Raw genomic sequence first — 22,202 nt, forward strand, 5'->3', positions numbered from 1 at the left:
GCGGGCGCTTCAGATTCGTATTCTCCTGCGTATTCTCAAACGGCGGGTCACTTAGCCACTCAGCTGCGAACTCGCTGCCTCCGATAAGGACTAAAGACACCGACGTTTCATCCATTACGGGCCGGGATAGTGCCTACCAAATGCCAGCTCCTTTACCGCGGGCGCCGTTCAGGCGGGCTCACCGATGGCATGATGAGGCACTCACTGTTAGTGTGGGATGTAAATCTATAGGGAATTGGTACCCCTCCCACTAATCTACTGATCTAGTAACCAGAACGACACATCATGAGTTGCATCACGTCAGGAGACTTTCGGCCAAAACTATTCACCATTCAAAACTACTTAGTGATCATTGAGCGGTGGAGGATGCGTGCCACCTTGTATGGGCACTGTATACGAGCATTGTTTTAGGAAGGGGAGTGAATGGCCACACAGGGAACATTGGGATAGTTCCGATACCCCCGGACCCGCCAGCTAGGCGGCACCGCTGAAAACCTTGACAACGAATCACGCGAATGGTTACACACACAACCAAGCAACATGCCTTTTCATTTATTTTACGAGCCACGTCCGAGAATATTGCAACTTAACTAAAACCTTTAGCGAATTTAACGACAGGAAAAGATAAATATCATGTACTTTGCCTTTAAGAACAGCTGCGTAAAAAAATGATACATGACTAGTGATAATAATAACCACGATTGATCGATTGCCAGGTACTGTTGGCAGATACTTGAACATAGCAAAAATAAGGGCGACTAAAATACAACAGATACAGATTCCACAAAGAGCATATTAAAGGGCCACTGCTCTGACCACCGAACTAAGGATTTGATTGCACGCGACTGACCACTCAGGCACATCTCTGTTGGCAGTGAATACGGGCGCCCCTAATCGGCTGTCAAACCGTAGCCATGTGAACCAGACGAGCCAGCCTTCAGGTGAATGTAAAACTGCACGGTATTGTCGTTCAGAGGCCTCTTGCACCAAACTACCTAGCTAGGTAAAATCGAAAAACCGGTTTCAGAATAAGCTAATCTAACGGTGGTAAATTTATTTGCAATAGCCCAATACATAATCCTGCATGTGCTTGCTAAATTTTGCACGCAAATTGTTACATTTGAGACTTGGACTGGGTATACGATGCAAAATAATCCAAGCATTGGTGCAAGAGGATTTTGGTGCAAGAGGCCTCAGGCCTCGGGGAGGGCGCACCAGCAAACACATCAGACCCACACAGGCAGTACTACAAATCCAAATCAAACCAGGCACCCTCTCCTGAGGCAGAGACAATCAAAACAGACATAAACTGGTCAAAACTGAGCCCAACCTGTAACGGTCTGAGCCGATCCATGGCGGCCTAAAACCAGCTCAGACCAAGCCGAACCGATTTCCACAGACGCAACTGCATTATCGTATCTGGAGCAACGATTCAATTCGATCTAGGCATTCTTCATAGAACTGGTGCGACCTGAGTCAGTCCATTGGTTCTTAACCAACAACCTACCCCCGAACCAGTCGAGGACATGTCTTCAGTTCACAACCAATGGCCGTTCTGAGCGACAGTGGCGCCAGCGGCGGCCGGTCCCCGAACTAACCGCGCCGGACTGAGTTTGGATCACAGAGAGCCCCGTTGGTCACCCGAGTGGCTACATGAGCCGGGAGACAATGTCGTTGCCCAGGTCCATGGTCTGGTCGTCGAGCAACACCACGTCAAACAGGTCGAGGAACTTGGCCAGACGCTCCTCGCTCTGAAACAGCGGGCAGTAAGTCACTCAGTGGAGGCCAGTGATCAGTGAAGGTGAGTGTGGTCGGTGGTCAGTGGTCATTTTACAGTGATCGTCGAGCATTTGTTGTCAAGGCCATGGTCGCTAAGTATTATTTCCCCGCTATAAACGATATAATTGCTCTGAAAATACCAGTCATTACTATAAGCCAGGGGCGCGGGAACTACTTTCCGACTGGGGGGGCACACCATAATAGAGATTAACCTAGGGTACCCCCAAATCTAGTTTTCTCACCGGTTTTAGGCCACTTATTTTTCACCCCTCGGCTTTTTCAACAAAAAAAGAAAACATTTGCAAAAAGTGTGGTATTCCGTCTCAAAGCTGTGGGGGCACCGCCCCCACGGCCCCAGAGTTGGGGGGGGCAAGCTGCCCCCACTGCCCCCCGGCTCCCGCGCCTATGCTATAAGCTCTAAGTAGGTTGAAAGTTTCATCCCGAATAACGAGCGATTCACTGCAACAACGCAGCAGTAGCTCCATTAGGTACATTTTGTCCTCATTTTTCTGTTCATTAAATGGGTCATTCATTGATTCATTCATTCATTGATTCATTCATTCATTCATTCATTCATTCATTCATTCATTCATTCATTCACTCACTCACTCATTCACTCATTCATTAGTTTATTCATTCATTCATTCATTCATTCATTCATTCATTCATTCATTCATTCATTCATTCATTCATTCATTCATTCATTCATTCATCTTCATTCATTCATTCATCTAGTCTTATAATTATTCAGCTACTGCATTTTTTTCAGAATCATACGTTCAAATCGCGCATCTTTAATCCTCAGCAACCATGATCGCCCGTAACAATTGCCACTAACTCCGCCACACCATTCTCCGGAACACCACCACATCTTTTAAGCACGGTGTTATAACACCTACTGCATCCCCCGCTCCGTCTCCTACTATAACCCCCCCCCCCCCCCCTGTGCCACTAACCGGCTGATTGAGGAAGCCGATCTTCAGCGTGACGTTGGGATTGTCGACGCCGTCGGCCATGTGCAGGTCGCCCACATTGTCTCCCATCAGGATGACGTTGTTCCTGCCCTTCAGACGCTCAAAGTATGACGACGAGTGGACGGCGTTCTCGTTCTTGTTGTACATGTGGATCATTTCGTCCGTGAAGCCGATCATCTTACCCTAAAAGAATGACACAGTAGGGCGGGGCAAAGACGTAAGTGAGAGTGGATTATTTGGTGACAGGGCGCACCAGTCGGGAGTGGATGAATTATCCATGACTCCAGCAGCTATACACTTGCAGTATGAAATGCACTGCAAAAGAAAAAGAAACCATAGCAACTAAAAATAGTAAGATGGCGAGCCACGTAACTAAGACCACTATAACGCCTTATGGGCGACTAACGGAGCGAGCGAGAGGGTGAGCCTTGCACGTGCGAAATTTCGAGGGGGTACCTCCAGCTGACTTATGCACGGCACCCTACTAACCGGTCTCTAGCGATGTGCCAAATTTGAACACAATCGGCCCAGCCGTTCTCGAGATCTGGAATCGGCACCCTGCACGTGCGCACGTGCAAAATGGGTCCCAACTGACTTTTGCACGGCACCCTACTAACCGGTCCCTAACCATGTGCCAAATTTGAGCGCCATCGGTCCAGCCGTTCTCGAGATTTGGAATCGACCCCTGCACGTGCGCACGTGCAGCAGCACCCCAACTCTGGCACACGGATATGCATTGCCTAGTGGGTGCCTACATACATGCCAACTTTCAGCGCAATCGGCCAAGTAGTTACCGAGATATTGCAACAATTACAAAACTGACACCTCTTCGTTTTGCACGTGGCACGTGCATAAGGGGTCACCCACATGCATCGGGAATAGTCCAATACTTGGTAGAAGGAATGAAGCTACCCTACAAAAATTACCGCGTGTAAATCGGTCAAGTGGTTGCTGAGATATAAGCCTCGCAAAAGCGCGACCACGGCCGGCCGGCCGGACGGCCGCTCATACTCAGAAATTTCCGTTAATCTAAGGAAAGACTACGCTCGCTTCGCTCGCTCCGTAATTAAACAAGAACAAAATTCAACTAGCCGACTGGCCAAAGTTCCCTAAGCTCCAGTAATTCAACTGAGCAATCTTCCAGCAGCCGACGCAACCCACCTCCTCGTCGAATCGCATGTAGTTGGAGACCACCTTGATGTTGTCGTGGTCCTTGGCCTGCTGGTCGAGCATCACGTGGATGAGGTCGCCGAGGCCAGCCGAGAAGATGAGTACGGGGACGTTCAACCGGTGCAGGTCCTCCAGCAGACGGTCAGTGCCGGATCTGAGGGGTCAGCGCGGATCAGATCAGCCCCGGTCAGGTCACGGGCCTATGGGGTCACTTCGTATGGTCAGTATGGTCAGCAGTTCTTGGTAAAGTCAGCACCAGTTCTACGTCGAACAGTTAATTTTACTGCGTAATTCCAGTCACTTCAGACTTCAGGTCACAGCCAATGGTACTGCCCCGTAAGAGACAGTAATAGCTGGGAGGTAAGGTATCAGATTTAGGTCCAGTCCGGTCAAGGATCATTGCTCAACAATGACAGCAGCATTTACAAACAACCAGCAATGTCTCTTCCACTCTCCCGGTCTATGACCACAGCAGCCAATTATTAAAAATGGCCTGCAGCTGCAGTGCAGAAGGCTCCCCAACCGATCAAATGCAGTCATTGCAATGCACGTCAGTTCATGTCCGACCGTCGCCAAAACAGCTTTGATCAGATCTACCGGGCGGCGAGGCTGCAGTAAACAAAAAGACATCGAATATTCGAATACAAGCATTGCTAATGACATACCGAAGCAGGAATGCGGGGATGGGTAATTGTTGAAAACTACGAGGGTGCCTATAAATGGACGTCAGATTGCGGCTGCTGGCATTACATGCACCCGGACGCAGTTGTGTTCTACGAAATGGAAGGCATTTGCTTTTAGATGTCTCTCCTTCAGCTCTCCTCGAATCCCACAGACACCGGTCGTTCTGCACGGCTGAACAGAGCTTCGCCCTCGAGCTCCGCGTGTAATAGCCAAATTCAGTCGTCTGATAGCCGATTTTAGTCCGCTCCCGGACACTGCAGACCCATTGGTGAATCTGCCTACCTGAATTGAGCCGTGGAGTCCTTCACCATGTTGACAAGATCCTGCTTCTTCAGTCCCGTTTTGATGAGCACTTCGTGCGCTTGTGTGTACCACTCTACTGCCTGGGAAAAGGAAAGCAATAGGACAATCACATTCACGTCCGCTAGCACGAGCATATTGAGTAGATTCAAAGCGTCGGGAAAATGAAACACAAACAGTAACTGCTTATAAAGGCTGAAATGCATTATGTTTACTCTCCCTGTGAGAGGTGCACAGATAAGTAAAAACAAAATAAAAATTACAAATGTTGACCCAATTGCGTATAAGCATGCGCATAGAGTAAATCCAGTGCAATTTTCACAAAATATTTTCATTCCAATCGAATATTGAGGCACAAAGTCGGCCTTACGTAGGGCACTTTTTCAGCGACGGTCATGTGCGGATCGATCTCGATCGGGTAGTACTTGTCCCGGAGTCGGTTGGTCTCGTCGCGGTACATCTGAGGCATCAGGTCAGACCGGTCCAGAATCTCTGCGGGAACGACAGACGGCGCACATGGGGTCAGGCGGAGTCAACTGGGGGTCAGATGGAGTCACTGGGGAGTCAGATGGAGTCACATGGGGTCACACAAAGCCACATGGGGTCACAGATGACATACTTGCACAAACGACAACTACAACAAATTACGGATGATTGAACACTAGCATATCAATAAATCACAACTTCCTGGTTTATCCCGTCCCCGATATTCTTAAGTGTATAACGGTAAATGAAAAAAACTGCGAATTTGGAAGGAGAACATCAGTAGGTATGCAGCATCGACCACCCCCATAAGCAATGTTGAATATGTATTTATGCAATGTGCTTATGTTTTATGGAACCAGCAGAAGTGAGAGACCTGATATGGTTGACAACTTATCCCAAAGAACCGGGGCTTCAACGAAAGCCTGATCAAACTTCAGGGACAAATACCTGACCATAAACACACTAATGCATGATAAATAGCAGAGTTGATAAAAAAAAACTAAAATAGCTAGATTTTACACAAATTTGAACTGCGAAAGTAAGAATGACACAGGATAGCGCAAGCCCCGTGCAGCAGGCCAATTTTTAATGAGCACAATATTTGCAAACAAAGCAAGATAAATAGAGAAATCAAAAATGCAAAGGCAAAGAGGTATTTATGAGGTTATCGGTGGAGCCAACAAATAACTAAATGCACTTTGTTGGCTCCACCGATAACCTCATAACACAAATATGTCCTTAAATAATCAGCAAAGAGGTATCCAAAGCAGGGATAAAACATATCAAGAGTGCTGCAAGAAAACCAAACTTACACATCAAGAATAGACAGAGAGAAACGTAAGTGCATATCACAATGAAAAGAACAAAACGTAACCTCCTTTTCCAATTAATGACAGTCAGGCAGTAAAGGTGCAATTGAAGGAGATTAAAGAACGGAAATTACCGAGTAGTCAGATAACCTCTGGCATTAGAAATAAACGTTCGTTGCCTATATCGTATGTTCTTTTTATTGCAGTAATATGATCTTTCAATTCAAACATTTCTCACAGACATAGGCAAGGATGAGAAACACCCAGCATATACACTGTATAGTCTACAGTAATTGGCACGGCACACCGCAGACTGATAAATTGTTTTCTGTTGAGATCTGGATTCTCAGAACTCAGAAGATCGCCAAATAATCCTGTGGTAGCGCAACACAAAAAGTTGCGCTGGCATGGTTCGTTTGGCATAATGATAGAGCAGAACATTCCACGACTGATTTGGACAAGTACCTCATTAAGTCATTCCAGAGATAAATTGCAACAATTCGCGGTAAGCCGGAAGAAGCAATTGACATCAATGCCAGGCCGATGGAGCCAGTTCGCCGGTCTTGTTAGGGGTTCAGGACAGATGTGGAGCAGCTACTAGAGCATACCGGCCCGGGGCTGTGATCTAAGAAAGGGGAGTTATCAATGGAACTTAAAATTAAAGCATGCGATGCGGTACCTACATAACGGATCATAAAGAGCTGCATAGTGCATATAGCTATGCGACGCCAGCGTATGCCTACATTATCCATCATTGATTCCAGAAGCCTTGGAGCTAATGCTTAAAGTTTCTTGCTACTGTGCTGTACGATCTCATGACATGCAACCCAAAACGGCAAACACATGCATGTCAAGCCGACCAGGATCGCATGTACCTATTCACTTTATCCAGCGCTGGCATGGCGGTTGCCACGAGACGATGGTAACAAAGACTGCAACATCGAATCAGCGTCACGGCGTCCCTTCGGTCCGCGGCCTCAGCGCCTGCAGACACGGCCGTCCCGGCCCTTCAGTGTTACATGGACCCGGACGCGACATCTTCACATTCTTAGATTGTTCTACTTCCTGTACGTCCATCCACATCGACCATGAGGAGGCAGACCGTTCCTTGGTGGAGGCTCCGTCCATACCTCCAGCTCTGTACCATCGTCCTGCTCCACCTCCACTCGACTGCTGCCGCGGACGTGCTGCCCGAAAACCCGTCAGCGGCCCGGTTCAAGAGCACGTCGATGTGGGAGCTGGTCACGGAGTCTGAGCCGCTGGATGTCTCCGCCGCCGGCTCCCAGATCCAGTGCAGTCTGCTCTGTCTCCGCTGGCCTGACTGCGCGGCGGCTAACTTCCGTCCAGAACCCTCCGGCGGCGGCACCTGCACCCTGCTGTCCACCCAGGTCGGGACGTCGGTGGAGGTGGTAGAGACTGGAGCCGTCATGCTACGACTGCCGGGCACCTGCCGGATGCTGAATAACCTCCACTATCACACAGACGGCGTGTACCGCCACCGCGGCCTGCCGGCGCCGCTCTACTGTGACATGACGCTGAACGGCGGAGGCTGGACGCTGCTGACCACGGCCGTCTCTAACGAGGGCTGGACAGCGCAGTACGTCATCGAGAGACGCCGAGACACGCCCGGCATCGACATCGACTACTCCATTGTCGGTCTGGGAGACTGGCTCAAGAGCACGCGACTCTCTTCACGTCCGTTCAAATACAGGTAGGCGCTGCAGCTACTGGATTCGATGTTATGGGATCTGTTTCAAATTCTTCATAGTTGGATCTTGTCATCTTAACTTTTTTAACATTTAAAATTTCCTTTGATTTAAAATGACTTACTCAAAAATTGATCACACTTGTGCAGGTAGGTACTGGTAGAAATAAAAAAATGCAATAAAAAAGCACAAACGGTTCTTGCCAAGGAGTGAAAAGCTTATGTTCGCTTGGGGCATAATTAGGCCAAAATCATTTGATTTGGGCCTTATTATGCTCACAAATTTGGTCAGATATGCACATGTTATACTTGCTCGTGATCAGACAACCCGTTGGGGAAAGTTGCTGCAAATTGTGAGTGCAGTGCTGTAAATTGCAAAAAGTGTCAAATGTAAAGGTCAGATGAACCACTCGACTATCTAACCCCGGTACCGATGTTTACATGAATAGTGTGTACATAGGTACCGCAGTAGGTATACCCCCGCCTATATATTTCAGGATCGAAGTGGGCGGCCGACAGCGCTGGGGCGGCATCTGGAGCGCTCCGAGCGCCTACAGCCTGGCCAGCAGCTACTCCAACCAGACCGAGGGCGTCGAGCTGATGGAAATGTTCGACAGCTGGGGTCCGCTGAGCATCCAAACGCCCCAGCACATCGTGCCCTGGGTGAACACTCGCGCGGTGCTCGGAGGATACCCCCTGCTGAGCACCACCTCGGAGCTCGAGGAGAAATGGTGGGGCACCCTGGTCACGGCCAACCCCAATCATGGCGTGTCGCCGTGGATTGAGTCCGTCGTGACGGAACTTTCTAATGGTGCTAGACTTTACTGGCTGCGAGAGTAGGCTGATGGCAATAACCGCTTTCGCGACGAGTTATCTGGCAAACTTCCCAAAGCTGACCAAATCCGCACCAAATCACAATCATATCATAACATAGGTATTAAACAGAATCGATTGATTTTTTTTACATAAAAAGTCCAAAAAAGCGTACTTACTACATTTTCAGATATACAAACCACATTTTATGTAAAACAAGCTAATTCCAAGTTATGGTATGTTAAGTGTAAGGGAAGCCGGGCGAAGCCCGGCATAGTAAGCTCTTTTTCATTTTTATTACATACCATATGTGCTGTATAAAATGTTGATTACGAGCGAGCGATCGCAGTGAGCGAAGCGAGTCTTTTCAATATAACCCTCGCCCCGTTGGGGGGGGGGGGGCATTTTGGCCCCCCCCCCCCTGTGGTTTTTCCTGAATAGCAAGAAAACGGCGGCGCGCAGCGCCGCCAAATTTTAAGTACCTTCCCGGGCATCAATTTGACACCTTAACACCAAATTTCAAGTCTTAGGTCACCTTAGGTCAGGAGTTATTGAGGTCAAACTGAGGTCATGTTCGAGCAAAAATCAGCAAAAAACATGCAATCTTGAAACGCTCACCAAATCTACCGTTATCAAGCAATTTCAAAGTTCTTTATATGGTCTAGTAGACAAAAAGCAGCGCTACAAAACTGCTATCTCGGATTTTCAAAATTTTGGGTTTATGACCCCAAAAAATTCAAAAAAATGATTTTTTTTAGAAAAACTAAAAAAAAAATCCAAAATTTTTCCGAATTTCGAAAAAACGGAATATATGTGATAATCCCTGCGCTCTTCTATATACATACCAAATTTCAGATCGCTATCTCATTTTTTGGCCAAGTTATAGCTAAAAAACTGTTCAAAATGATGACGTCAAATTTTTGAACTCATTTTTCTAGCGATTCTAGACCACGTACGGCAAAACAAAGACCACCATTGAACTCCCCGTGTCAAGCTGCATCGATTCGATACCCATTTTATGCAAAAATATTAACTTTGAAATTTGACCTAATTTGACCTGACCTTGACCAAAACGTGACCTAAGCTGGCCCCAAAGGCTGCCTGACCCACATAATCGCATTCGTCATGTAAAATGGACCATAAAACATGTATCACACGACACTTTCATATTGTGACCTGACCTCTGTGACCTGACCTGGTATCAGTGACCTCAAATAGCAAAATATGTGTTTTAAGAACATTTCCCCATCGATGATCTTCAATGAAATGCATTTTACTCGATTTTACAACGCATTTCTTGAAATGCCTGTAAACGGTGAAAATTGGACCTTTGACCTGACCTGTGACGTCATCGGTTTGACCTAGGTCAATAAAATTGGGTCACAAGGTAGTCCCCTGATAGGGCTATCCAACACCGTTTGCCGCTTGTCGCTAGGTTGCGTGGTTCTCGAGATCTTAGGGGGGGGGGGGCAAAATGCCCCCCCCCCCCCCCCCCCCAACGGGGCGCGTTGCTCGGCAGAGCCCAACGGGGCGCGGGTTAATTGCCGTAGCATAAAACACTTTTTTCTAACAATATATATCCAGGATGTAGAGGATTATTTCACGGCTCCGAGCGAAAGACATTGCAAACCCATATGCAGCTCAAGTCACCTTGTATGTACATACAAAAACTTTTGAATTGTTTGAGTTGGTAATTGAAAATACACTGCATACATTTCAGTGTAAACTAATCAAGTACAAGAACCATACATAGCGAAAACAATCATCAGACATGCACTTACAGGGTGCTAATGGGTTCCCTTGCCCGTCACCCCCTTGTGCACCATATTAGCATTTCCATATCCCTCGCCATTCGGATTCAGTTCGGTCAGTCGCAGGCCCAGAACCGGTCATCCCAGCAGGCTGGCGTGCCGCGACGCCCCGACCGCAAGCAGGCGAGCAGGCGCGGTCGAACGGGGGAGGCTCGGCTCGGCGCGACCTCTGCGGGCCTTACCATAGCAGGTGTCAGCTATCCGCTCTCCGGCCTCTCCCCGGGTGCGAGTCAATGTGCGATCAAAGTCGGTGACTACCTGAAACGCGGGCCCGTGGCGGCGGCTCAGTGCGGCGACCGGCGCAGGTCTGCGGAGGAGCAGCGACTACAACGGCACGTGCCAGGAAACCTCACCGTCACTGCTGAATGCATGCCACACAGATCGGCACAAGCCAAACCGCCAAACCATGGCCAAATAAACCAAAAGAAACCTAAGCATGAGGCTAACCAAACTGTGCCTTAGTGCAAACTATTCTACGACAAAAGAAACTACCGAAATTTGTGAGTAGGTGCGCTGCATAGCATGCATTCAAAGTGAGTGGAAGTTTCGTAGCACGTCTGGGTGAGTGGTTATCCCCGTCGTGGAGTGTGCGCGCGGCCGCGGCGGCAGCAGTCCGTGTCTGCAGTCAGTACTCACCCCAGGTACACGCACACTTGTTGCCGTTGTCGTGCACACGGGTCAGCGTGTGGTCAAAGTCCAGGATCACCTGGTCGGGACACGGTCGCACGGTGGCACAGTGGGGCAATGTCAGCAGCGGCGCGGCGACCACCCGCCGCACGGCCGCTGTGGAGCAGCGCGTGACATACCTAGCCTGCGTTCGGATATACCGTTTTTCGCGTAGAAGTTCCACGCTGAGAAATTATCCACGAAAACAGCCGTTCGGGCATTGCTAAAACGCGAGGAATCTCGCGGGATCCCGCGAAACGTGCTTGTCCGAACAGCCGTTTTCGTGAGGAATTCCTTGTCGCGGAAATTCCACGCGAAAAATGGCAGCCCGACCACAGGGTTAGTGATAGAATATACAGGGTAAAATGGAACATTAATTGGCTGCATTTCAACAGGTGTGAGGCATATAACGCACATAACTGAATTGATATATCCTGCAAATGAAGGACATGACCTGATAAGTGGAAGAAGAGACACCTCAACAAACTGTTTCACAATACCTATCCTTGTGATGTCCTATTTCTTTAGTTATTTTTTCTGTTCCAACTGAAACTAAGGCAGCAAATTGCATATGATAAAAAAAAATCAGCTCTATTTCAACACAAGGTGGTACACACACTTACCTGAAGTTTTGAAGGCCCTTCAGAAACCAACTGACTGACCATGTTGGCCACCTTTGCAGGATCCTTCATTTTAATAGTTGCCTTTTCAAATGACTTCATCTGGAAAATTATAGGCAAATTATGAGAGAGAGAGAGAGAGAGAGAGAGAGAGAGAGAGAGAGAGAGAGAGAGAGAGAGAGAGAGAGAGGGAGAGGGAGAGGGAGAGGGAGAGGGAGAGGGAGAGGGAGGGAGAGAGAGAGAGAGAGAGAGAGAGAGAGAGAGAGAGAGAGAGAGGAGAGAGAGAGAGAGAGAGAGAGAGAGAGAGAGGGAGAGGGAGAGAGAGATTGACACACAAAATTTACCTACATGCTGAAAATTGACACATTATGTATATGACACTATGCAAACTTTCAAATAGGTATCAAAAGATATCTACAATACCTTGATTACCTTCAAAGTCATTTAACAGAATAAGCAGAAATTATATAACTACCTACACTGTGGTATTTTACTGAAATATTTATAGCAGCTAATACACTGCACAGTCTGCAACTTTAAAAAAAAATCTTGAAAAACCATGTAAATTGTAAGAGCCGTGGCAAAAGCTAGGGGCGGGCCGATCTGGAATGAATATCAATAAATTGGAGGTGAGAAAACACTCGCAGTTAGGGCAAAACCTGCACAGGTGGGGGACGCCTGGGCGCATGCTACAAACTAAAACGGAATCGTTTAATGCGACGTAATCACGACACATTGTTAAAGCACATGAAAAGTGGCGATTATTTCCAAAAATTATTAATTTTGGGAATTTTAATTAATGATTTCAAATTAACAGACTTGGACTACATTTGCATCCAAAATAAGTCAGCATTCAACTTACTCCATCTATTACCCCAGAGAGCTGCATCTTCGCTTGCTTGACAATTACTGTAATTAAAAATTATATTGTTACCGAGCCCAGGGTTCACTGCTACCGTTCCCCTCCTCCACGGACCCCAAATACAGGAATACTTACACAGTGGACTATATTTACTGCCCCGTTATCCTACCGCCTACTGTTCCCATCAGTAGGCAGGAGCAGGACGAACAACCGTACCCAGCGCTCCCACTGTTACCATCAGTAGGCAGCAACAACCTCACCTGTACAGAATCGTCCACTTGCCCAAGCCGCGGTTCTCCGTCCACGCACAGCTGACAGCACTCCACGGGTCACCACTCACTGCGGAGCTGAGGACACGACTGGCGCGGGCCCGCAAATCTGACCTAACATGACCTCGGATCGTAGTGGGCCCGGCCCCCGGTCAACAGACATGGTAGCCCAAATCTAGTCGGATATGAACATTCTTCTAAATCCATAGACTTTAATGTTAAATTGACTATATTTGAGAGGGTTTTATGAAGATACATGACCAGATACAGAAAAAAGCGAGATGCTATCTTGTAGAATAAATCGTCGACTATCTGCGACTTTTGAAGTGTTTTTCAATCTGAGGTACGGAAATCGTGTTCCCAAGAGACTGAAAGTAGCCATGCTTTACATTAGACCCAATGGCAAAAATTCGGAATCTGACAAAATTGGCCATTTTTACGTCTGATTTATGAAAATTATAGACAGGATATGTAAAAACCCGAGATGCTAACAGGTGGGAAAGTTCATTGTCTATTTCCGCTTTTTGAAGTGTTTATCGATCTGAGACCGGCAAATCGTGTTCCCAAGAGACTGAAAGTAACCCTGTTCTACAGCAAGGCAATGGCAGATTTCTAATATTTGATGGAAGATATCTTAGGTGATAATAACCTTACTACTAATTGCAATGCTTCATTGGAAAGCTCAACACTGGCACTTTCATCGGTCTTTGTATTGCTATTTCACAGAACAACAAGAAATAACGTTTTGAAGCCTCTGAATATTGACTTACTTTTCATCGACGGGCTCGATCCCCATTACCACCAGCAATTTTCCGGAAAGTCAGGATTTTGCAGATATTTAAGCAGAATTGCAGAGTTGTGTTAATACTACGGCACTTAAATACACATTTTAAGAAAACTGCTTTTTTCTTAGCATGAGTTAGGTCTCAGAAACAGCAATATGTGGATATAATGAGGAAAAATAAATGCAAATGATCGCACAAGAGAGTATCCTTAGCTCCCTAGCAACCACCTAGCAACGTAAGGCAAAATAGTAAACAACTTCTGTTGATATCAGATACTCAGCCTTGGAAGCACACTAGAAGTTCACCATACTGGGCTTCATACTGAATTTTGCATACCAGAATGGGTGTTTCCAACTAAAATTATTTTTTTGCGAAATTTATCTTTGTTGCCCTACTATTTTTCGTAAAACCGAGATATACAAACTTCATGATATCAAAAATAATATTGTGATAATGAAGAGCGCCATATAAAACAAGATAATTGCTGAGATCATGCCTACTAAACTTGGTCCTACCCCCTAATTCAATATACCCTGAGTGGGCCGACCTCACGTCCAATCGCAAACCGGAGTCGCAAATGACGTCATAAACCCAACTCCACAAACACACGCAGACAGTAATGGCGCACGATATACAAATATGAAAGACATGCTCAAGGTTGGTAAAAATAAATCCATTCAGGCAATGTGTTGATTGGCATTTCTTTGTATAGGAACTTTGAATCCGTGAGTACTTTTGTGGTAAACCATCAGTAATCTAACTTAATTAATCCGACTGCATAACACTACCCCCCCCCCTAACGTTCTTCGCCCACGAAGAAGAAGAGATAGGGAGAGAGCACAAAAAAAACGAGCCATTTCATGCACCTAGGACCGGTGGAGCCACTCGGGCAGCCTATGCAGGAGACGGTCGTACCCCTCCTCTGAGAGGTGGATCCCATCGCGGCCGTAAAAACGATTACTAGAATCGCTGACGACGTGCCTCCTTCTTTTGTAGGTTGTGAGAGCCCTGCCGACAAGCCAGTGCGTCGCCTTGTCGTGGAAGTTGGCTAGCGACATTTTCTCGGCGTGGAACGCCGGGCACTGCTCCCACGCCCTTCCGGTGTCATAGCGGAGGCGGGGGAGAGGGCCTACAATGTCCACCTCCGTGCAGTGCTCGAGGACAGCGTCGATTACTACTGTTATATTGTCTTTTAACACAGCCAGTTGTCGGCGCCTCCTCTCCGGGTCTCCGTCTGGATAAATGTCGTTACCTGTCATCCAGATGCAAACTCGACCCGTTGACAGCCTGAAACCTTCAGCAGCGCAGCGCCAGTCTTGCAGCTCCTGGGCGATGCGACGACACAGACGTTTCCAGGAATCTCCTCCTCGGGTGCGATTGAAAAGGAAGTCCGGGCTGGACACGCTCACCTGTGCATCGCGCGCGATAGAATCACCCAGGAACAGATGGAGCCTTCCGCCGTTGTCATCGGGGAAGGTCGACTCTTGTGCCGCCAGCCACTGCCTCTGGTCCGGGTCGGATATATCTAAGATGTCTTCCCAGCTGTCGACGTTTGGCCGGTCCATATGCCTGGTTATAGAGAAAAGAGAAAAAAACAGGTGCTAGAACTCTGGGGGTCTAGAGCGTTTTGCCCATAACTGTTTGACCAGACACAAACACACGCACACATACACACGTGCATGCACAGTCCCACACTATTTACATGCCTTACAGAACGTAATCGGCCAGACGTACTGGCATCCTGCGAGTTCTGGACCGTGTACTCGGGCGTGAACCACCCGCGGAACTGTTCCCTGGACCCGCGTTGTCCGTGTCCCCGTTAGCATCGGGAGACTGGACTCTGGGATCCGCTGACTGGGGTGGTTGTATATCCGCACTCTCGGAGGGGCTCGTACTGGCCACCCCGGGGACTGAGTTGTCGCTCCACGTGAAATGGGGAGACTCTGCGTGTTTCCACAATCGGTTGATGTGAACTACTTTCGCTTTCCCCCTGGCTGTCCGAATGCGATACGTGACATCGGAAAGCCGGTTGATGATCACATAGCCATCTTCCCAGTCAGACATGAGTTTAGGACAGAGTCCCTTTTTACGCCGGGGATTAAAAAGCCATACCTTGTCACCGGGTTGTAAAACAGATTGACTCGCCTTGGCATCATACCGAAGCTTCATTGCGTCGGACTTCAGCCGGAGGTGTGATCGGACCTGTTTGTGAATCTCCCCGAGGCGGTGCTTCAGCTCTCGCACGAAGTCTTGACATGAGTCATGCCTCGCATCGGTAGGTGGGGCGTCGGTGATCAGATCGATGGGGAGGCGCATCTCTCGACCAGTCATCATCTGAGCCGGAGTGTACCCCGTGGTTTCGTGCTCTGCGGAACGATAGGCCATTAGGACCATAGGTAGTTTCGTGTCCCATTCATCTTGGCCCTCTTTGCAGAACTTGGACAGTTCCTGCCCCAGCGTTCGGTTGAAGCGTTCGACCATGCCGTCGGACTGCGGATGAAGGGGCGTAGTCCTCGTCTTCCGTATCCCCAGCAACCTGCACGACTCTTTGAAAACGGCGCTTTCAAAGTTTCTTCCCTGGTCGGAATGGAGCTCGTTGGGCATTCCGAAGCGGGTGAAGAAGTTGTCCACCAGCACTCCAGCCACGGTAGTGGCTTCCTGGTTTGGTATGGCGTAAGCCTCGGGCCATTTGGTGAAATAGTCCATTGCAACGCATATGTACTTGTTGCCATTCGCCGAAAGTGGTAGGGGACCCGTGATATCTACAGCCACCCTTTCCATGGGGGCTCCCGCAAGGACGAGCTGCAGCGGTGCTCGCTGAACGGTGTGCGGTCCCTTCTTGGCACAACAGACGGTGCAGACGCGGCACCACTCCGAAACATCGTTCCGCATACCAACCCAGTAGAAGCGCTGTCTGAGGCGTTGTAGAGTCTTCTTCACACCGAAGTGCCCACCAGTCGGCGCGTCATGGTGTTCCACCATCACCCGGTGCCTGAGTTCTCTTGGAAGCACCACCAGCCATCTGCTGGTCACGCCGTCAACAGACTCCCAACGGCGCTCCAGCACGCCATCGTTGATCCTGAGCATGCTCCACTGCGCCCAGTAGTGTTTTGTGGTGGGACTTGCTCCTGATATCTCGTCTGCTGTGGGTCTTGAGCTGTCGACGCGTAGGTGTGACAGAACTGGCGAAATGTCTGGGTCCTGTGCTTGGGCACTGCGAATGTTAAAGGCACTCGACGGAGCGGTGTCCTCGTTTTCCTTTCGAGATGATTCTATGTGGGTATGTCGCGATACCGAGAGGGAATCATACTTCGTGCAGTGTCGGCAGGCACCGTGACATGGTCGCCTGCTGAGGCCATCTGCATTCGCATGCTTTGTTCCAGGTCTGTAGGCAATCTCGAAGTCGTATTGCCCCAGACGCGCCAACCAACGAGCTAGCTGTCCCTCTGGTTCCTTTAGGGTTCGAAGCCAGCGAAGTGCCGAATGATCAGTTCTCACAGTGAAGTGGGCCCCATACACGTAGTGATGAAAGTGTTTGATGGCTTCTACGACAGCTAAGAGCTCTCGTCGTGTGACGCAGTAATTTCGCTCAGGTTTGGATAGGGATCGACTAAAATATGCGATGACCCGTTCTCCTTGGTCGGAGTTTTGGGATAGCACGGCCCCAATGCCGCACGCGCTGGCATCGGTGTCCAAGATGAATGGCAGCTTTGTTTCCGGATAGGCGAGTACGGGCGTACTAGTAAGAGCTCCTTTGAGCTTCTGGAAGGCCTCTTCGCATGAGGCGTTCCATTCGAATCGTTGTCCTTTTTGTGTCAGACGGTGCAATGGAGCTGCCAATTCAGCGAAGCCCTTCACAAAGCGACGGTAGTAAGTGCACAGCCCTAGGAAACTGCGTAGTTCGGTGATGTTAGTCGGCACCGGCCACTCGCTGACTGCCCGCACCTTGGCTGGATCAGTAGAGACACCTTGTTCGGACACCTCGTGCCCGAGGTAAGCCACTTTCCTTTGGAAGAGATGACACTTCTTTGGGTTCAGCTTCAGGTTGGCTGCGCGGAATCGCTGGAAGACCTCCTTCAAACGTTGAAGCTCCTCGCTGAAGGTGTTACCAAACACGATGACGTCATCCAGGTACACTAGTAGTGATTTCCAGTGAAGACCCGCCAGCACCGCCTCCATCAATCTCTCGAACGTTGCCGGAGCATTGCAGAGGCCGAACGGCATGACTCGAAATTGCCAAAGGCCGCCTCCACACGAGAAAGCTGTCTTCTCTTTGTCGTGTTCTGCCATCTTCACTTGATGGTAGCCAGACTTCAAGTCGAGTGTCGAGAACCATTTTGCTCCAGCCAGAGCATCCAGCGTATCGTCGATCCTAGGCAGGGGGTATGAGTCCTTCAGGGTGATCTCGTTCAGGGCCCGATAGTCGACGCAGCATCTCAAGGATCCATCTTTTTTCTTCACCATCACCAGCGGAGAGGACCACGGACTGGCTGACTTTTCAATCAGGCGTTGTTGAGCCATGTCGCTCACCAACCTTTCGGCCTCCTCTCGCTTCGCCAGTGGGATACGCCGAGGAGGGATCTTGATGGGGCGGTGGTTGTTTGTTTTGATGTGGTGTTCCGTCAAATCTGTAGATCCCAAGTCATGGTCACCTTCTGAAAAGATGTCACTGTTCTCGAACAGCAGAGTCTCGACCTCTCTCACCTGTGCATCCGTGAGGGTGTCACTGCAGCGGCTGAGCAGCTCCTGGACATCATCGGGTAATGCTACACCTCCTGTATGGGTTGAATAAGAGCCGTGAACAGTAACATTTCCACATGAGACATCCTCACCTGTTCCGATGACTGTGCCCGGTTTAAGTCTGATGTGTCTGTCGGAGAGGTTGCCGATCAGTATTGGAAGGCGTGACTTGTTCCTTACCAGAGACCTTCCTACCATGATTCCGTCGGCCAAACCACTTGCACCCTCAACTAGCACTTGGTGGCCATCGATTGTGTCCAACGACTTACACTCCACCAACTGTTCTGTTCTGGGCGGGATGCGTACTTGTCTACGAACTACTACACGGTACGTTTTGGGAGTGTCTTGCTGTGTTTCCGTCAGTGGAATCGTTGAGTTGTCCACCTGAAGTGTCATTTTTTTCAAATCCAGTTGGCAGTTGTGGGCCGACAGATAATCTAGGCCAAGGATGCAGCGTTCTTCCAGCTCTTCCGCCACGAATACTGCATGGCGTGATGTTTGTTTACCGAGGGCCACTTCAACTTCCACGGGCCCTCTCAATCCAGTGCGGCGTCCCGTTACGTCACAGAGTCCCCCCGGCACTGATGGAGGGTCCACACCGGGTATGACGTCGCTACGGACCAGTGTGCGATTCGACCCTGTGTCGACAAGTATCGACATCCGCCGGCCGCCAACCCAGCCATCCACCCGCACACAGTCAGGGGGTTCTGGTCTCCGGACACAATCGTGGGACTCTTCAGCGCCGGCCGACCGCTGCCCCTCGAGGTCGACCCTCATTCGTTTCCCTGACCACTTGAAGACCCAGAGGTTGACATCCTACTGGGTTGTCTGCAGTCTCGTCTGATATGACCCATTTTGTTGCAGTTCCAGCATGGCCCCAGTCCCACTTGTCTCCTGTTGTCCAGACGTCCTGCCGGCTTGCGGTTCGCAGCTTCAAGCTGCTGGATCCGAGAGAGAATAGCATCGAGCTTCGTTTCCAAATTCGATGGACTCTGTGTTTCCACACTGGCTTGGCGGTTGCCGAAACCACTGCTCTGGCGGCTATGTGATGATTTGAGGGAACGTCTTAGAGACTCGTATTCTAGGGCAGCAGCTAGTGCGTCGCGCAGGCTGCTTGGTTTCGCCTGTCTTACGGTCATTTGCATGTCCGTGTCTTCCAGGGCGTCAATAAACTGATCACAGGCGACTGTCGCCCTGAAGTCCGGCGGAGCTCCGGGATAAGCCAAGTGAGCAAGTCGATCCACGTCCAATGCCAACTCTTGCAGGCCCTCGTTGCCACCACGGGTTCGGTTCCTTAGCCTGGCGCGATTGAGGTGCTCCTGATGTGCAGATCCGAAGCGCTGCTCTAAGACATTTGTTAATGCTTCATAATTTTCCAGGTGATTTGGAGGCACACATGCCAGCACTTCCAGTGCCGGACCTTTGAGACTCGCGGCTAATTCAACCGCTTTCCTGTGTGTGGACCACCCGTTGCTAGCCGCAATGAGCTCGAACTGCGCTCGGTAGGCGGCCAATGAAGCCGATCCATCGAAGTCCTGGGGTTTACGCCCTACAGCGTCACCTTTAGGAGCTGGTTGATGATTCTCGCCCCCATCTTGAAGAACCCGAGTTGTTGCTGTATCAACAGCGACAACAGGATTCCTGTCCTGGCGAGATGACGCGACCAACTCCCCCAAGTCCCTAAGGATGGATTCGATGTTGTCCATTCTCTTGCCGTAGGATTCGTGCAGTTGTAATGCATGCTCGCTGAGCTGCTGTTTCACCACCTCGGATACTTGTTGAAGTGTACTGGCTTCTTCCCGAGTTCCAGTCGTCTTTGTCTCCATCTCCGCCGTTTGGCTTCGTGTCACGCGTTTGTCGTCAGTCATCATGCCAAGTTTGAGCACATCGATAGCTGGAATCAATAGGTAGGAACACCACCGGCGGTATCAGGGAGAAACAGGAAAAAAAAACTTCTGACACCAGTGTTACCGAGCCCAGGGTTCACTGCTACCGTTCCCCTCCTCCACGGACCCCAAATACAGGAATACTTACACAGTGGACTATATTTACTGCCCCGTTATCCTACCGCCTACTGTTCCCATCAGTAGGCAGGAGCAGGACGAACAACCGTACCCAGCGCTCCCACTGTTACCATCAGTAGGCAGCAACAACCTCACCTGTACAGAATCGTCCACTTGCCCAAGCCGCGGTTCTCCGTCCACGCACAGCTGACAGCACTCCACGGGTCACCACTCACTGCGGAGCTGAGGACACGACTGGCGCGGGCCCGCAAATCTGACCTAACATGACCTCGGATCGTAGTGGGCCGACCTCACGTCCAATCGCAAACCGGAGTCGCAAATGACGTCATAAACCCAACTCCACAAACACACGCAGACAGTAATGGCGCACGATATACAAATATGAAAGACATGCTCAAGGTTGGTAAAAATAAATCCATTCAGGCAATGTGTTGATTGGCATTTCTTTGTATAGGAACTTTGAATCCGTGAGTACTTTTGTGGTAAACCATCAGTAATCTAACTTAATTAATCCGACTGCATAACAATATAGACCTCTCACAGTTGCATCCGCCCCCAACGCGGACTACGGCACAATGTTTAGAATTGTCGCGGGCGCGTCACAATTATATACGAGACGAGTCAGCTTTGCGATATTTGATCCCTTACTCTTTTATTCCTGCTCACGTGTAGCCAATGACGTCATTGCACCAAAAATATGAATTGTCAGCAAAATTTACAATAAAAAGATTTAACACATTATTTTGTTTGACCAGCATTTTTTGTTATACAGCTTAATTCAACTAAGGACATTTTGTCATTTCTAAGAGCAATTCTGAACTGTATTTGACGTCATAGTGCTTAAAATGCGGTATGATTTGTACTTTGTTCCTTGAAAAGTTAAACTTTGGACTATTTTTCTTAGTTAATATGATTTGTATGACTCTTCACCATAACGAGGAGCTATTGCAGTTTTTGTATGTAACCAGGCCGTCACTAGCGGATCCAGTGAGGCGGTCTTCTTGGACGCTGCATGGGTGGGGTGCATTTGCCCCAAACAGTTTCTTTAAAATTTCATATCCCCCCTCTCTGATCTGTAGGTACAGACGAGTGAGACGGCCTCGGATCACATTTGCTCTATCACGTTGTTATAGAAATGAACCCTAACGTTTTCTCAGAAGTGTTCATTTTTTCGTTCAATCAGAGTAAACGGGAAATTGTTGCCTTTTCGAACGTTTCAATGGGGAGCTGCGCCCTAAATGCTCTGTTTAGACCCATCAGTGCCTACCAATGTAAGTTACCGCCGGACAGACACCCAACCCAGGCCAGCGCTCAGTTCGCCTTCTCCCTCCCGCTCACTAGCACTTTTGAAAACGCCCCAGCCCCCAGCACCTCATCGCCGTTTGGACATACAGCTCTTGTCACCCCGATATGTTTTTTTTTTCTTATTCAAACGTTTTGACTTTGAAGTCCAGTAGGTAGTGTGGTGGCAATGAGCCACAGGGAAAATATATGACCTATTTCCAACAGCTGATCCCATTTGACCGGGACTGGTCCCACATGGCCCGAAATGATCCTATGGTTATGACAGTGCAGGTGGACGAAGGCCTGCATGCACGGCATGGGCCTCGTGCTAACCCCAAGGCCGTATAAGTTGCTAACCCAGACTTTTCCGTGCTGATCAGTAATCTGCACGAACGATACCGCTCTGCCACAACTTATGGCG

At 49.1% G+C, this 22,202-nt stretch overlaps 2 protein-coding genes across 7 annotated transcripts; both read right to left on the minus strand.

Annotated features, from left to right (window-relative positions):
- Positions 1 to 537: 537 nt before the first annotated feature.
- On the minus strand, positions 538 to 21,078 carry LOC122381002 (cytosolic 5'-nucleotidase 3-like). 6 transcript variants are annotated; one of them, XM_043364657.1, is made up of 10 exons: positions 21,028 to 21,078; positions 12,680 to 12,745; positions 11,821 to 11,919; positions 10,714 to 10,789; positions 5,278 to 5,399; positions 4,890 to 4,990; positions 3,915 to 4,077; positions 2,736 to 2,936; positions 1,198 to 1,751; positions 538 to 974 (listed from the first exon to the last, which is right to left on the minus strand). In XM_043364657.1, exons 2-9 carry the CDS (start codon positions 12,704 to 12,706, stop codon positions 1,650 to 1,652), a joined length of 891 nt encoding a protein of 296 aa, XP_043220592.1. In that variant the 5' UTR covers positions 12,707 to 12,745; positions 21,028 to 21,078; the 3' UTR covers positions 538 to 974; positions 1,198 to 1,649. The 6 variants fall into 6 exon arrangements, with proteins under 6 accessions (XP_043220592.1, XP_043220595.1, XP_043220596.1 ...); XM_043364660.1 differs by lacking the exons at positions 10,714 to 10,789; positions 12,680 to 12,745; positions 21,028 to 21,078 and adding exons at positions 11,168 to 11,237; positions 12,940 to 13,072; positions 13,719 to 14,015; XM_043364661.1 differs by lacking the exons at positions 10,714 to 10,789; positions 12,680 to 12,745; positions 21,028 to 21,078 and adding exons at positions 11,168 to 11,237; positions 12,940 to 13,038; positions 13,719 to 13,970.
- LOC122381001 lies at positions 18,644 to 21,061 on the minus strand. Its single transcript, XM_043364655.1, has 2 exons — positions 21,039 to 21,061; positions 18,644 to 20,765 (listed from the first exon to the last, which is right to left on the minus strand). Exon 2 carries the CDS (start codon positions 20,342 to 20,344, stop codon positions 19,247 to 19,249), a length of 1,098 nt encoding a protein of 365 aa, XP_043220590.1. The 5' UTR covers positions 20,345 to 20,765; positions 21,039 to 21,061; the 3' UTR covers positions 18,644 to 19,246.
- Positions 21,079 to 22,202: the final 1,124 nt, after the last annotated feature.

This window comes from Amphibalanus amphitrite, unplaced genomic scaffold (assembly GCF_019059575.1).
Source record: "Amphibalanus amphitrite isolate SeventyFive unplaced genomic scaffold, NRLGWU_Aamphi_draft 000111F_arrow, whole genome shotgun sequence".
NCBI lineage: Eukaryota > Metazoa > Arthropoda > Thecostraca > Balanomorpha > Balanidae > Amphibalanus > Amphibalanus amphitrite.